Source organism: Lepus europaeus, chromosome 3, assembly GCF_033115175.1.
Source record: "Lepus europaeus isolate LE1 chromosome 3, mLepTim1.pri, whole genome shotgun sequence".
In the NCBI taxonomy this organism is placed as follows: Eukaryota; Metazoa; Chordata; class Mammalia; order Lagomorpha; family Leporidae; genus Lepus; species Lepus europaeus.
In genome coordinates, this window is record NC_084829.1 from 31,812,132 (window position 1) to 31,825,832 (window position 13,701).

Below are 13,701 nucleotides of genomic sequence, written 5' to 3' on the forward strand. Positions count from 1 at the left end.
GCTCCCCCGGCAGTAACTCCCAGACGCCACCCCGCCAGACAAGCTGCCAGCCGGTGTGCCTTCTTCCTCTCTCACGCACCAGCCCCCGGTTCCACCACCTCCCTCTGGAGAGAGCGCCATGAGCACTGAGAGCATGATCCGGGACGTCGAGCTGGCGGAGGGGCCGCTCCCCAAGAAGGCAGGGGGGCCCCAGGGCTCCAAGCGCTGCCTCTGCCTCAGCCTCTTCTCTTTCCTGCTCGTGGCCGGAGCCACCACGCTCTTCTGCCTGCTGCACTTCGGGGTGATCGGCCCTCAGGGGGAAGAGGTGAGTACGTGTTGGCCCCGACAGAAATGAATGAGTTAGCTGCCGGGGCGGGGGCAGAAAACCGTGGGGCCAGATGGGGAGGCAGAGAGAGATGTTGGGGAGGAGGAGGGTGCTCACTAGACCTTGGCTGCATGCATGCAAGAATGAATGAATGAGTGAGCAAGCAGACAGAGAGATGTGGGAGATATGCGAGATACGGAGGGAGACGCGGAGACAGAGAGGAGAGGGGTGAAGACAGGGCGTCTGGTACACAGAAGGAACCTCCGGAGAGTTGTTAGGGGGAAGGAAGGGAGGGAGGGCGGGAAGGAGCCTGATGAATGGATGGGTGAAGAGACAGCAGAGCAAAAGCTGGCTGAGCTGCTACCTGTTGCTCCTTTGAGCGTGATTCCCCCAATGCTAATCCTCTCCTTTTTTCCCCCAGCAGTTCCCAAAGAACCTCCATCTAGTCAACCCTCTGGCCCAGACGTTCACCCTCAGTAAGTGTCTGCAGCTTCTCCTACCGTCCTGGGTTTGAGTGGGAGGGGAGCTGTAGTCCCGCGGTGCAAGCAGCGAAGGGTGGGATTAGAGTCTGGGTTTTGGGAGGGGATATCGTCTCCCGAGGGGAGGGGTCTCAGCTCTGACTTTCTTCTTCTCAGGATCAGCTTCTCGGGCCCTGAGTGACAAGCCGCTAGCCCACGTAGTAGGTAAGAGCTCTGAATGGGTGTCTCGGGGCGCGAAGGAGCACACGGGACTTGGAGGGAGGGGATCTGAGGGCTGAGCCGGGCTGAGCCGGGCTGAGCCGGGCTGAGACGTGGGAGACGGCGTGAGACGCACCTGCTGAGCTCAAGGGGAGGGTGGAGGAACAGAGGGGGCGCTGAGAACCCCACGGCTAGATGGGATGTGGGAAGGCCCACGGAGGAGCAGGAACCGGATGTGAGGGCAGGCACAACGTGGGGCCCAGGATGTGGAGGGTGAACCGTCACAGTTACCCTGACTCACCCCTCCCTCCCTTCTCTTTTTCTCCAGCAAACCCACAAGTGGAGGGCCAGCTCCAGTGGCTGAGCCAGCGTGCGAACGCCCTGCTGGCCAACGGCATGAAGCTCACGGACAACCAGCTGGTGGTGCCGGCCGACGGGCTGTACCTCATCTACTCCCAGGTTCTCTTCAGGGGTCAAGGCTGCCGCTCCTACGTGCTCCTCACTCACACTGTCAGCCGCTTCGCCGTCTCCTACCCAAACAAGGTCAACCTCCTCTCTGCCATCAAGAGCCCCTGCCACCGGGAGACCCCCGAGGGGGCTGAGCCCATGGCCTGGTACGAGCCCATCTACCTGGGCGGCGTCTTCCAACTGGAGAAGGGTGACCGGCTCAGCACCGAGGTCAACCAGCCCGAGTACCTGGACCTTGCCGAGTCCGGGCAGGTCTACTTTGGGATCATTGCCCTGTGAGGGGATTGACCGCCACCCCTCCCCCTCTCCCACCCCAGCCGCCTCACTCTGGGCGCCCTCAGCCCCTCTCATCCTCCTCTAGCTTAGAAACAGAAACGAGGGGCTCAGAATCAGACCTCAGAAATTTTAACACCACCATTTAGAAACCTGGACCGTGGTGGTGTACGGCCTGGACAGTCAGGGCCCTGGCCACACCAAAGCATTCAAATTGAGGCTTCCAGAACTCACTGGGGCCTTCAGAATTCCATTCTCAGGTTGAGCCCGGGACATCTGGAATGTGGGGACCACGTAGCCGTGGGTTCTGGCCAGAACCTTCTAGAAGAGCCCTTGAGAGAAGTTGTCACCCAGACCTAGGCCTTCCTCTCCTCAGATGTTTCTACACTCTTCTCTGCGATGTGGAGCCCCGCCCCCCCAGGGCAGGGCCCCTCTATTTATAGTTGCACTGGTGATTATTGATTATTTATTATTTATTTAATATTTATTTATTTGCCGATGAATGTATTTATTTGGAAGCTCAGCGCATCCTGGGGTACCCAGCGTAGGAGCTGCCTTGGTTCTCACACGTTTTCCGTGAAAACAGAGCAGAACCATGGGCCGATCCCGCCTGGCCTCCTGGCCCCTGTGCCTCCCTTCGCTTATGTTTTTAAGAAGATATTTATCCGATCAGGTTGTCTCACTAATGCTGATTTGGTGACTGACCCGTCGCTACATCACTGAACCTCTGCTCCCTAAGGGAGTTGTGTTGGTAACCGCCCTACTGGTCAGTGGCGAGAAATAAAGACTCCTTAAAAAATAAACGTGTTCTCTTTTCCTTCTTTCTTGCTTCTAGTTATTTGAAAGGCAGAGAGACGGGTAAAGAGAGAGCAGCCACCCACTGGTTCCTGTCCCATAATGCCTTGCCATGGGCTGCAGCCAGAAGTCAGGAATTCAACTCAGGTCTCCTATCTGGATGACAAGTACCCAATTACTTGGTCCATCATCACTGCTTCCCATGGTCTGCATTAGCAGGAAGTTGGAGTCAGGAGTGGAGCTGGGACTCAAACCCAGGCAGCTGGGTGTCTGACACAAGTGTCTTAACCGGTAGACGAAATGCCCCGCCCCCATAGTCTCCCGAAATTGGTTCCGCATCTGCCTCTCCTTGGGGGTGGGAGCCCACTCCCTGAAGCCCTCTCTCCGCAGGACTTGAGATCTTTGGGACCTTAGACTCTTGGGGTCCAGGAGACCCTACAGACACAGAAAGATCCCCTCCTGCCCAGGACGCAGGAGCCTGAACCTAATTGCCTTTCCCTGGGGGCGCGGGAATTTCCCAGTCTGGGAATTCCGCTCCCTGCTGGGAAAGTCCTGCAGCTCTTTCCTGCTGCTGTGGCCTGACTGAGCTGGGGAGGCGCCACATTCTCAGCCACCTGAATCACAGCCAAGGGACTTCCAGAGATGCAGGTGTCTGGGCTCCAAACCCCCGAGTCCCAGGCCCCTCGCTCAGCCCTGTCCTAACTGCGCAACCTGCACCAGCGGGAGCAAGCTGTCAAAGGGAGCTGGGAACGCCCCCCCCACACACACACACACACAGGGGACCCCGAGCTCCGCACCTGGCATGGGAGACAATGCGTGAATTCTGGCTCCCTTTCTTCAATCCACTTCTGTCCCCTCGGTGGGTGGAATACAAGAGACTACATAAGAAACAAGGAATGACACGTGGGTGAAGGACCCAGAGCCAGCTCAATCTCACTGATCTTTTTGGCGGATGATGAGTGGAATGGATGAAGTGAGGGAAACAGAAAGAGAAAAGCACTCCTGGTAAAGAAGACGTTAATGATCCTTACTGAAGTAAGAAAGGCTTTACTCAGGCCCATCATGGTGGGTACAGGGACCAGTGCCCCGGGCTCTTGTTCTGGGGGCGAGAGATCAGGCTCCACCCCAAAACAGCCTGGGCATGGGGCAATTGATAGCCGAGGAGCAGGGTAGGGGTCCGTGGATGGAGGAAAGCTAAGAAAAAACCTCAGTAAAGGGGTTATACTAAACCCACCAAGCAGGATCCTTGCCAAAGACAGGCCAAGGTGCTCAGACATCGCTTGGGGAATGGCAGAGGCTGAAGGATTTGATCAGATATCAAGCATGATGGGGCAGGCATTTAGAGCAGCAGTTAAGATACCACTGGGGGGGCAGTGCTGTGGCGCAGTAGGTTAATCCTCCGCCTGCAGCGCCGGCATCCCATATAGGTGCCGGTTCTAGTCCTGGCTGTCCCTCTTCCAATTCAGCTCTCTGCTGTGTCCTGGGAAAGCAGTAGTAGATGGCCCAGATCCTTCAGCCCCTGCACCCATGTGGGAGACCAGGAAGAAGCTCCTGGCTCCTGGCTTCAGATCAGCGTAGCTCTGGCTGTTGCGGCCAATTTGGAGAGTGAACCATTGGACGGAAGACCTTTCTTTTCCTCTCACTGTCTGTAACTCAACCTCTCAAATAAATAAATAAAATCTTTAAAAGTAAAATTTTAAAGAAGATATCACTCAGGATACTCCTATCCCATATCAGAGTGCCTGCGTTCAGACCCCTGCTCTGCTCCCAATTCCAGGTTTCTGATAACCTGCTCCCTGGGAGGCAGCAGTCGAAGGGCTCAAGTAGTTGTGTCCTTGCTACCTGCGGGACACCCGAATTGAGTTCCCAGCTCCAGGCCACTCCTGGCTTGTTATGGGTTTTTGAGCAGTGAGCCAGAGGGTGAGAAAGCACTCTGTTGGCCAGCGCCGTGGCTCAACAGGCTAATCCTCCGCCTTGCGGCGCCGGCACACCGGGTTCTAGTCCCGGTTGGGGCGCCGGATTCCATCCCGGTTGCCCCTCTTCCAGCCCAGCTCTCTGCTATGGCCCGGGAGTGCAGTGGAGGATGGCCCAAGTCCTTGGGCCCTGCACCCACATGGGAGACCAGGATAAGCACCTGGCTCCTGGCTTCGGATCAGCACGATGCGCTGACCGCAGCGGCCATTGGAGGGTGAACCAACGGCAAAAAGGAAGACCTTTCTCTCTATCTCTCTCTCTCACTATCCACTCTGCCTGTCAAAAAAAGAAAAAAAAAAAGAAAGCACTCTGTATGTTGTCTCTTTCAAATTAAAAAAAAAAAAATCAGGTATGGAGAATGAGGGGCAGAGAGTTCCTGCTAAACTGACTTAGCAGTGTTCTTAGCTAAAATTGGACTTTTCAAAAAATATATTGGGGCTGGTGTTATGGCATAATGGGTTAAGTCGCCACCTGCAACATTGGCATCCAGTATGGGCACTGGTTTGAATCCTGGCTGCTCCACTTCTGATCAAGCTTCCTGCTAATGCATCTGAGAAAGCAGCAGATGGTGGCCCAAGAGCTTGGGCCCCTGCACCCACATGAGAGACTCAGATGCAGCTCCAGCCTCTTGGCTTCAGCCTGGCCCAACCTAGACCATTGCAGCCATTCAGAGAGGGAACCAGAGGATGGAAGGTCTCTCTCTCTCTCTCTCTCTCCATCTTTCCCTCTCACTCTCTATAACTCTGCCTTTCAAAGAAATAAAATAAGTCTTTATTTTAAAATTCTTATTTATTTATGGAGAGAGGAGAAAGAGAGAAATCTTCCATCCTCTGATCACTCCCCAAATGCCTGCAACAGCTAGGGTCAGGCTGAAGTCAGGAGCCCGGAACTCAACCCAGACAGGCACCCGATTACTGTGCTGAGCAAGGGATCTTTGTCACCCCCTCTCTTGCAGGGAGGCTGGACACGGAGATGAAGACAAATAGGAGCTTGGACACGGAGCCCCCGAGAGCGGGAGCCCCCACTGGGCCCAGAAGTTGGGTTTTCCTTCCGCAGAGGTTGCCAGGCAGGGGAAAACCAACTTTGTGTGGTGTGCCGTGGGGGTGTTGTGACCCGCAAGGTGACCCAGATAGGGCCCTGGGTCCTCCTCTGCCTCCTAGTAGCAACCGCAGGCTGGAAGTTGGTCATGGGGTGGGCCAGTCATGCTGTTACTCACCCCAGGAGTCCCCACACTTGCCCACTTTGGGGAGAGGGGACCCACAGTGTGACCCACGGGTGCGGGCTTTCCATCCCGCCGAGGACAGGACCCAGCGGCACCGATTTTTCCTCTCCCCCTCCCGCACCCCTTGATGTCTGGGGCATCCCTGCCTCCTCCCCTTCCCCACCCAGCTCAGACAGCTGAGCCCGCTGTCTTCCTTCAGCCTCCCGCTTCAGACCCAGGAGGCCTGGCCACTGCTCCGCAGAGGACGGATTGTGGGCGGGGGTGCTTCACTGCTCGGCCGTACTAGGGGTTCACGCTGCCGCGGCCCCTTGGTGAGAGACTTGCCGCCCCCAGTAATGACCACCGTTGGGTGGGACCCACGATGAAGAGTGCAGTGCCTGACCTGGAGGGGACCCTGTAGCCCTCGGCATCGGGATGCTTGCGGGGGCTTCTGGATTTGAGGAGAGCGCCTTCCTCCTGCCCTCCAGTTAGACTAACGCTAGGGCCCGCCAGTGCAGACAGGGGTGGATGGCTGGGAGCAAAGACCACACTCTCTGGGTGTTAGGAAAAATTCTGAGACCATTCACCCAACGCCTGGATTAAGACACGTTAGCGCCTCAGCGTCCAGACAGCCGCATGGAGTTTTAGACTCTTTATTTCCACCTCGCTCCAAATCAGTTTGCAGTCTCCTCCTGCGTAGTTCTCACCGAGCTGGGGGCCAGCAGTTTTCCCAGGGTCGGGGCGGCCCTCACCCCACCATCACGGCCCCGAAGGAGGTCTTCCCTCTCCTGTAGTCCACCATGTCCGGGTGACTGATGTTCACGTACACCCTCTCGCCTCTCCGGAGCTGCACCAGGCCGCCGAACCCCACGCTCGTGTACCACAGGGGGCCGTACTCGCGCCTCCCGTCCCAGTCCACGACCGAGGTCACGGTCTCGGCGCCCTCGAGCAGCAGCTGGGGAGCGCCCGGCCCGTAGGCGCCCCCTGCCCGGTACAGCGAGCTGCGCAGCACGACCGCGCGGCCCCGGGGAGCCCCGCCGGCAGGGGGCGCCCGGCCCCGGTAGCCGACGTGACAGTAGAGGTAGTAGAGACCGTCCTGCGGCAGCGCCAGCCCGTCGGTGCCCGAGAACTGCGTCCCGCTCCTCAGAAACGCTTCTTCTTTCTTCGCCTCCCAGCCTAGCCCCTGCCCCTTCATCCAAGCGCCTGCGGGGAGACGGGCCGGTGGGAACCGAGCCTAGGAGGAGCGATCTAGGCCCGGGGAGGGGGGTGGGGATGCAGCGGGACTTTTGGGTGTGGGGCGCGGCTCTGGTAAGGGAGAGGAAGCTGGAAGGGTGGGCACTTGAGGGGCTTTTGGGTGTGGGGCGCGGCTCTGGTAGGGGAGAGGAAGCTGGAAGGGTGAGCACTTGAGGGGCGGGAGGTGGTGGGGTAGGTGGGAAACCCGGGCATTGGAGTGACAGAGCGGAGGGACCCTAACTGGGGGAGGAGGGCTGGCACTGGGGTTATGAGAGCTTTACCTATGAGGTGGGCAGCCGGCAGCCTGGAGCTGAGATCTGCTTCTGGCTCCTTCTCCTCCTCCTCCTCCCGCAGCTGCTGAAATCCTGCAAGGGACAAAGAGTGCTCGGTTGGGGTCAGGGAGCCCTCCTACCCATGCTGCATGTCCCCTTTCAGAGGGCAGCGGCAGGGCGGGTGGATGGGTGTCTGGCCTCCTGGCTGTGGGTGGGAGCTGGGAGTCCCTGGGGTGGGGTGGGGGCTCCAGCAGGGGACAGGAGTTGGTTTGCTCTTACCCGGTCCTTGTTGGGCCTGTGCCCCAGGATCAGTCGTCTCTGGTACCTGGTTGGGTGGGGTCACAGTGCCCAGTGTTCAGATTCAGCTGATGCCAACCCCACCCTCGCGACACAGACCCCAGCTCCAGGCCTGGGGTTTCCCACGCTATCCCCAAACGCACATTCCCCAGAAGGGCATGCAAGCAAGGCAGGTGCACTTGGGCAGGCGTCGGGAGAGGAGACACACACTCAGGGGCTTGGAGACATCAGGACAGGGTATGAGAGAAACATCAGAGAGACGGCAAAGAGAAAGGTATGACACCCCCACACACACGGGGCAGCTCTACCCAGCTGAGCCAGACAGGCACTGACCCCAGGTACAGCAAGCACTCAGCCGGGACAGCAGCAAGACACAGCCCCCGGGGCCTGTTACAACCACTCACCAGTCCTCCCTGCTCCGGCGGCACCAGGGCCAGCACAGCCAGGACGGTGATAGGCACTGCCAGCAGCAGGGTCACCAGGGAAGTGGCCCCTGCCACAGCCAGCAGGAAGCAGCCCCTCCCCTGGGGCCTCCTACCCCGGCCCTCCAACTCCAGTGCCCCCATGCAGACTCTGAACCAGGGTCAGGACCCGAGGGCTTTCATACCTCCGGGGTGGGGTCACCCCCTCCCTGTGGACCCACACACCTGGCTGGGGCTTTCCGGCTCAACGAGGCTCCCCCCCACCCAGCTTCCTGTTTACCCAGAGCAGGGGTGGGGCACAGTGATGCTTGGGTTCTCTGAAGTGAGGAAGGAGTTGAGCTTTCAGGGTAGAACTGGAGGGGAACTCAGAGACGCTTCTGGGCTAGCGAGGAGGGAAACGGGGACTCGGGGCAGGACAGCAGCTGGCAGAAAGCAAGCAGCAGGGCTGCAATGAGAACTCCAGCCTTCCAAGGTGGAGTGCCTTTTGCTGTCCACTCCAGAGATGGGTGCTGGAGAGTGGGCTGCACCCACCTCCTTGAGGTCCAAGGCTGGAGCAGGCGGGCAAGAACTGGCACGTTGATGGGCTGGGTGTCTGGGTCACCAAGAAGAAGCCCCCCTCCACCCCCGCCATGCTGGGCTCACCTTTCTCATCCCTTTGTCATCCCCAACCCCCTAGCACCGGGCGAGAAAGGCACAGCTCAGCCAGTTCACAGTGTTGGAGGCTGAAGGGGGCTCCGGGCTCAATACTAGGCACCTAGGGTGGATGGGAATGCATTAGCTCCCGCGCTGCAAGAACAGACGCAAACCACGAGGCAGGCCCCAGTCTCCAAGAGCTCCACCATCAATCACAGGCGCTCACTGAATAGTTGTGGATAGATGAATGACAACCCGAATGAAGGGAGGCCGGGGCAAAACACAACAAGGACCTAATGAGTGAGAGAGGTAGGCAGCGTGGTAGATGAGATAAGAGAGACCAGCTCCAAAGGAGTGGGAGGTGGTCTCAGTTCATCCCCCTTTCTTAGTGACATCTCTGTGTTTGGATAAAAATAATAGAGCTCTTTGTGCCTTCGCTGTTATTATTATACAAAGATATGCAAAAGTCTCCCAGCATCTGCCTGTTACTGATCCGCAAATACTATAGCTTGTGTGTGTGTGTGTGTTTATGAGAGACAGAGGGGTCTCTTCCTCTGGGTCACTCCCTGAACGCCCCCCGTGGCCAGAGCTGGGCCAGGGCTGAAGCCTGGAGCCAGGCATGCCATCCAGAACTCACTTACTTGAGCCATCACTGCTGGAGTCAGGAGCCTGAGCTGGGTGTTGACTGCAGTGTGAGACACGAGCATCTTAATGGCTGGGCTATCCACTCACCGCTACCCACACTTCATACTTCATAATTCTTTTCATTCTGACAAAACCTCAGAGGAAACAGGCAGAGAGAGGTTTCAAAACTTGTGGATGGGGCAAGCATTGTGGCGCAGGAGGTTAAGCCACCCCTGGAGGGCCACATCCACATCTGAGTGCTGGTTCAGTCCCTGCTGCTCTGCTTCTGATTCAGCCTCCTGCCAATGCACCTGAGAGGTGGCAGAAATGGCTCCGGTACTTGGGCCCCGCTGTCCATGGGGGAGACCTGGATGCAGTTCCTGGCCCAGCCCTGTTTGTTGCAGGCATTTGGGGAGTGAACCAGCAGATGGCAGGTCTCTGTCCCTCCCTCCCTCTCTCTCTTTATAACTCTGCCTTTCAAATGAATGAATATTTCTGAAAAAAAAAAAAAAAAAAAAAAAGAAAAGGAAGGAAACTTGTCACACAGCAAGTGACAGAGTCAGGCTTCAGCCCAGCAATCTGGCTCCAGAGACTTGACCACAAAACAGTTAAGAAAAAAAAAATCCTGACTTCAGATTTGTGCATTTCACTGTATGAAAATTTTGTCTTCCTTGGGTAAAAAAAGAAATGGGGAAACAAGTACTGAATTTGCGTTACTGATCAGCATGCAAGAGCTGAGAGATGAAAAGTACTGATGCTTGTAAAAAAAAAAAAAAAAGAACGAGATTGAAATACGCAACAAAGCAAATATGCACGAACGCTCATCGTAAAATCTAAGGGACCAGGATATGTTCACCGTGCTGTTCTTCCAATTTTCATCTACGCTCGAACTTTTTAATAATAAAATGTTAAAGAAATAAAAAAGCCTAAACTACATCGTGTCCTGCTGTTCTGGAGAGTGAGCGGGGTGTGGTGTGGGGCTGGGGAGGAAGTAGCAGAAGACTGCATTTAGAGAAGGAAGTGCGAGCGCCTATGGAGCAGACACCAGATCTCCTGCTCACCCATCGCCCCCACCTGGGCTCTCCAGTCCTCCCCTCCTCATGGACGTGGGGTACAGTGCTCAGCACCTGTCTACCTCTCCATCATGGTGCCTCCCAGATGTCTGTCCGGGGGCCTCAGACCACTGCCCTTACCTAGATCTGTGCTTAACACCAGAATACCGCCTCCTGCAGGAAGTCCTGGGGGGGGGGGGGTTAACCACACCTTATTTCCCAGCACTAACTTCTCATCAACTCTGTTCTAAATCTACCAGCAGTGCTCATGTAGATCTAAGTCATGCTTCCTTTGACTCTCCAGCCAAGCACCCTATGGATACAGCTGCAGAGCACCAGGCTAATCACCCTAACTCACCGAAGTACCCTATCTGATGTGAGCCAGGGTGGGGGTGGGGTGCTGTCCATCCACTTACACCAGGATCCTGAGCTCTCAGCTGATGTCGTGCAAAGGGCAGGGGGAGAGTTAATCAGGGAAGAGGTGGGCATTCTGATCTGGACAACTGGCAGGATCAAAAAGATGCCGAGCTAGGGGGATTGGAGGCCTAGTGACAGCCCCAGGAGTCCGAAAGGAAAGGTGTTGTAACCCCAGTCCTCAGCATCGCACTTCCTCTCCTCACGACGCCGGGGAGGCGCCCAGGCCCGGGGAGAAGGTAAAGCCGGAGGGGGGACAGGAGCGTCTGTCCGTGGTGGCAACACTCCTCTCCGCTCAGATGGCCCGAGCGAGCGGGTCTGGAATGCACCCAGCCCGTGAGCCACAACTCTGAGTAAGCCGGGAGTGAGCAGCGACACTGGGGGGAGGATGACCCCACCCCTGAGCCAGCAGAGGCTGAGCGGAAGCGAGGAAGCGCGTAGGCTAGGGGTTCCTGGGACTCTAGAAGCATCCTCCGTGCAGCTTCTGCTGCCTGCAGGTGACAAACCGTCCACTGTGGCTCTCCCGGCCACACGGGCACCACGGTCTCTCCCCTCCACCTGCCACGCACCCCAGCATTCCTGCCAGGGTCTCTGCTTCCGTCCCTAGGGGATTCATTTGGTTCTGGGGTGAAGGGAGTGCCCCTGACCTCAGTGCCTTCAAACAGGAACCAGTGGTTGGAGGGCAGGAAGTCCCTGAGGGGAAGTTACAGGGCCGTAGGCTCTCCACGCCCACGCACACACCAGACATGCTGGGCCCCCGCTCTCCCGTGTCGCTCTGGGGCTGAGGGAGCAAAGCCGGAGCTCCTGGGTGTCAATGGACCCCATCTGCTGCCCTCCTCCACCAAGCCCCACATCCACTGCACACCCTGCTCCTCTCCCTCCATCAGCCCAAGCATCAGCCCCCTGGAACTCCCTGGTGCGGGAGACGCCGCTCCAAAATGCCTGGGTGGAGGGGAGGGGGTGGGTTCTGGAGCCTAGAACGCCAGCTCTGCTGCTTCTGGGCTGGGTGTTCGAGTCCCAGTGAAGGCTTGAGTTTCTGGTTTCTTAGCTAGCAGACAGGCACCCCGGCACCCTACACTGCTACAGGGATGAGCAGCGACGGCCAAGAAGTACCCAGCTCAGGGTTTGCACAGCAAAGCGCCTCAGCCAGAAGAATGTTTGAAACAGAGGCCGCCCGGCTGCAGATGAGGAACTTGGGGCACGTGACTAACCCTAGGCCAGTTAGCCCAGGCGCTGGGTCTCCTGACCGCCAGGTCAGTCGCCAGTCCCCCGCCAGCCTCATGCCAGCTTGCCATGGGTGACAGCTGGTGTACAAAGAGTAAGTAAGGGTCCGCCCTCCTGTGCAGGGCGGGCTGTGGGGACTCCGGGAGGAGTGAGGGCACAGGGGCACGTGTGGCTCCTGAGCAGCTGCCAGGGCCTCCGGGGAGCAGCCTGTGCAGGTGGGAAACGACCTCCCCGGATGCTCAGTGGCAGCAGCAGGGCTGGTGGCGGGAGCTCGCGGGGTGAGCAACAGTCAGGCGCTCATGTGCATACAGGTGAGGGATGCGGGCCCTCGGGCAGGAGGGGAGATAACAGGGGCTGGGCTGGGGATCTGGAGAGGACAATTTCCTGTGTCTGAAAACAGCTGGAGAGGAGACTTGAGATGCCTCCCGCCACCCAGAAGGCTGGGCTCAGGGGAAGAGAGCAGTGGGCCCTCCAGCGCTATCCCTCTTCCCAACAGACCTGTGCCCTTTGCTCTACGTGGCCTTGGGGCTGCTGGGGCTGCTGCTCCTGGTCGGGACCATTCTGTCCGCCTGTCTGTGCCGGCTCCTTAGGAGAGGTGAGCCATGTTCCATGTTGCCGTGGGAGGGGTGAGAGAAGAGCATCCAAAGGGAGAGGCGGGGCCGGGGCGGGGGCGGGGGTGGGGCTTGGCCATGGGAACCGCGGGGGGCGGGGGTCCAGCAAGTGGGGCAAGGCCCGCGGGAGAGGGGGGCGGTGAGCAGGCCCCCGGCTGAGCTGCTGTTTTTCTTCCAGTGAAGCGGCTAGAGAGGAGCTGGGTGAGTCTGGGGTTAGGAGGGGGCAGGGTGGGAGAGAGCCCGAGTGGGAAACGGGGAAAGATCGAGTGGGAAACGGGGAAAGATCGGAAGAAGATCGTCTCCCAGCAGAGGGCTGGGACAAGGGGGCTGGGGGGGGGGGGCTGAGAGCAAAGGAGAAAGTGGGGTGGGGGTGGAGAAAGAGAAAAGGCGAAGGCAGCGAGGTAAGAGAGGTGGGAGGTGGGGGGCGGGTATCCCAGGGAAGGGTCTGAGGGCGGACACGCCCGAGACCCTCCCATCAGCGCCTCCCGCCCGCCCCCGGCCCCAGGTCCAGCGCTCGGGGGAGACGGAGCTCCACTACGCGTCTCTACAGAGGCTGCCCGTGCAGAGTGCAGAGGGCACGGAGCAGGCCCACGGAGAAGGAGAAAGCATGAAGGAGGACCCCAGTGCTGACTACGCCTGCATTGCTAAAAACAAGCCCACCTGAGCGCCCAGGACACCTGCCTCGCCCCAGCCAGAGGCCAGCGTCACCCGGTGGTGCTCCCAGTAAAGACTGTGGTGCGGTCACCTGTGTCTCAGACTTGTCTGTCCGTCTCTCCAGCACCCCCCCCCTTCAGCACGATCGCTGGCCCACCCACCCCCAGTTGGGGGCAAGTGGTGGTTTATGGGGTGAAGGAAGATGTTGAAGGGCCTGGGCTCTCCTGCGGGCCAGAAAAGAGTGGGGGGGGGGGCTGTTTAGGGGGCCTGGCTGGAGTAGGAGCTGTCAGATCAGGAGCGCCAGCCTCAGCCCCTGGACGGGGAGAGGAGGTGGGAGGGGCCTCTGGGCACCACTGTTGGGAAGCTCTCTGCGTCTCCCCTCCAGGTCGGACTTGGAAGCAGGGGGTGGGGGTGAGGAGCCAGCGACCTGAAGAGAGGCGTCCTGGGGCATCTGGACAATGGGGAAGAAAACACACGAGACTCACAAGAGGGAGTCAGTGGTTGGACAGAGACAGGTTTATTGGGGTCTCTTGAAGAGGGCTGGGGATCGGCGAGGGGTAGGGGTCTAGAATC

At 58.5% G+C, this 13,701-nt stretch overlaps 3 protein-coding genes across 3 annotated transcripts; 2 read left to right on the top strand and 1 right to left on the bottom strand.

The window, feature by feature from the left end:
- On the top strand, nucleotides 1-1,728 carry TNF (tumor necrosis factor). Its single transcript, XM_062187403.1, has 4 exons — nucleotides 1-304; nucleotides 726-780; nucleotides 940-987; nucleotides 1,310-1,728. Exons 1-4 carry the CDS (start codon nucleotides 119-121, stop codon nucleotides 1,726-1,728), a joined length of 708 nt encoding a protein of 235 aa, XP_062043387.1. The 5' UTR covers nucleotides 1-118.
- Nucleotides 1,729-6,362: 4,634 nt separating this feature from the next.
- On the bottom strand, nucleotides 6,363-8,060 carry LTB (lymphotoxin beta). Its single transcript, XM_062187404.1, has 4 exons — nucleotides 7,899-8,060; nucleotides 7,477-7,522; nucleotides 7,207-7,290; nucleotides 6,363-6,895 (listed from the first exon to the last, which is right to left on the bottom strand). The coding sequence occupies exons 1-4, from the start codon at nucleotides 8,058-8,060 to the stop codon at nucleotides 6,441-6,443; spliced, it is 747 nt and encodes a 248-aa protein (XP_062043388.1). The 3' UTR covers nucleotides 6,363-6,440.
- Nucleotides 8,061-11,887: 3,827 nt separating this feature from the next.
- Nucleotides 11,888-13,192, top strand: LST1 (leukocyte specific transcript 1). Its single transcript, XM_062187405.1, has 4 exons — nucleotides 11,888-11,957; nucleotides 12,360-12,458; nucleotides 12,653-12,675; nucleotides 12,980-13,192. Exons 1-4 carry the CDS (start codon nucleotides 11,933-11,935, stop codon nucleotides 13,136-13,138), a joined length of 306 nt encoding a protein of 101 aa, XP_062043389.1. The 5' UTR covers nucleotides 11,888-11,932; the 3' UTR covers nucleotides 13,139-13,192.
- The last annotated feature ends 509 nt before the right edge of the window (nucleotides 13,193-13,701 follow it).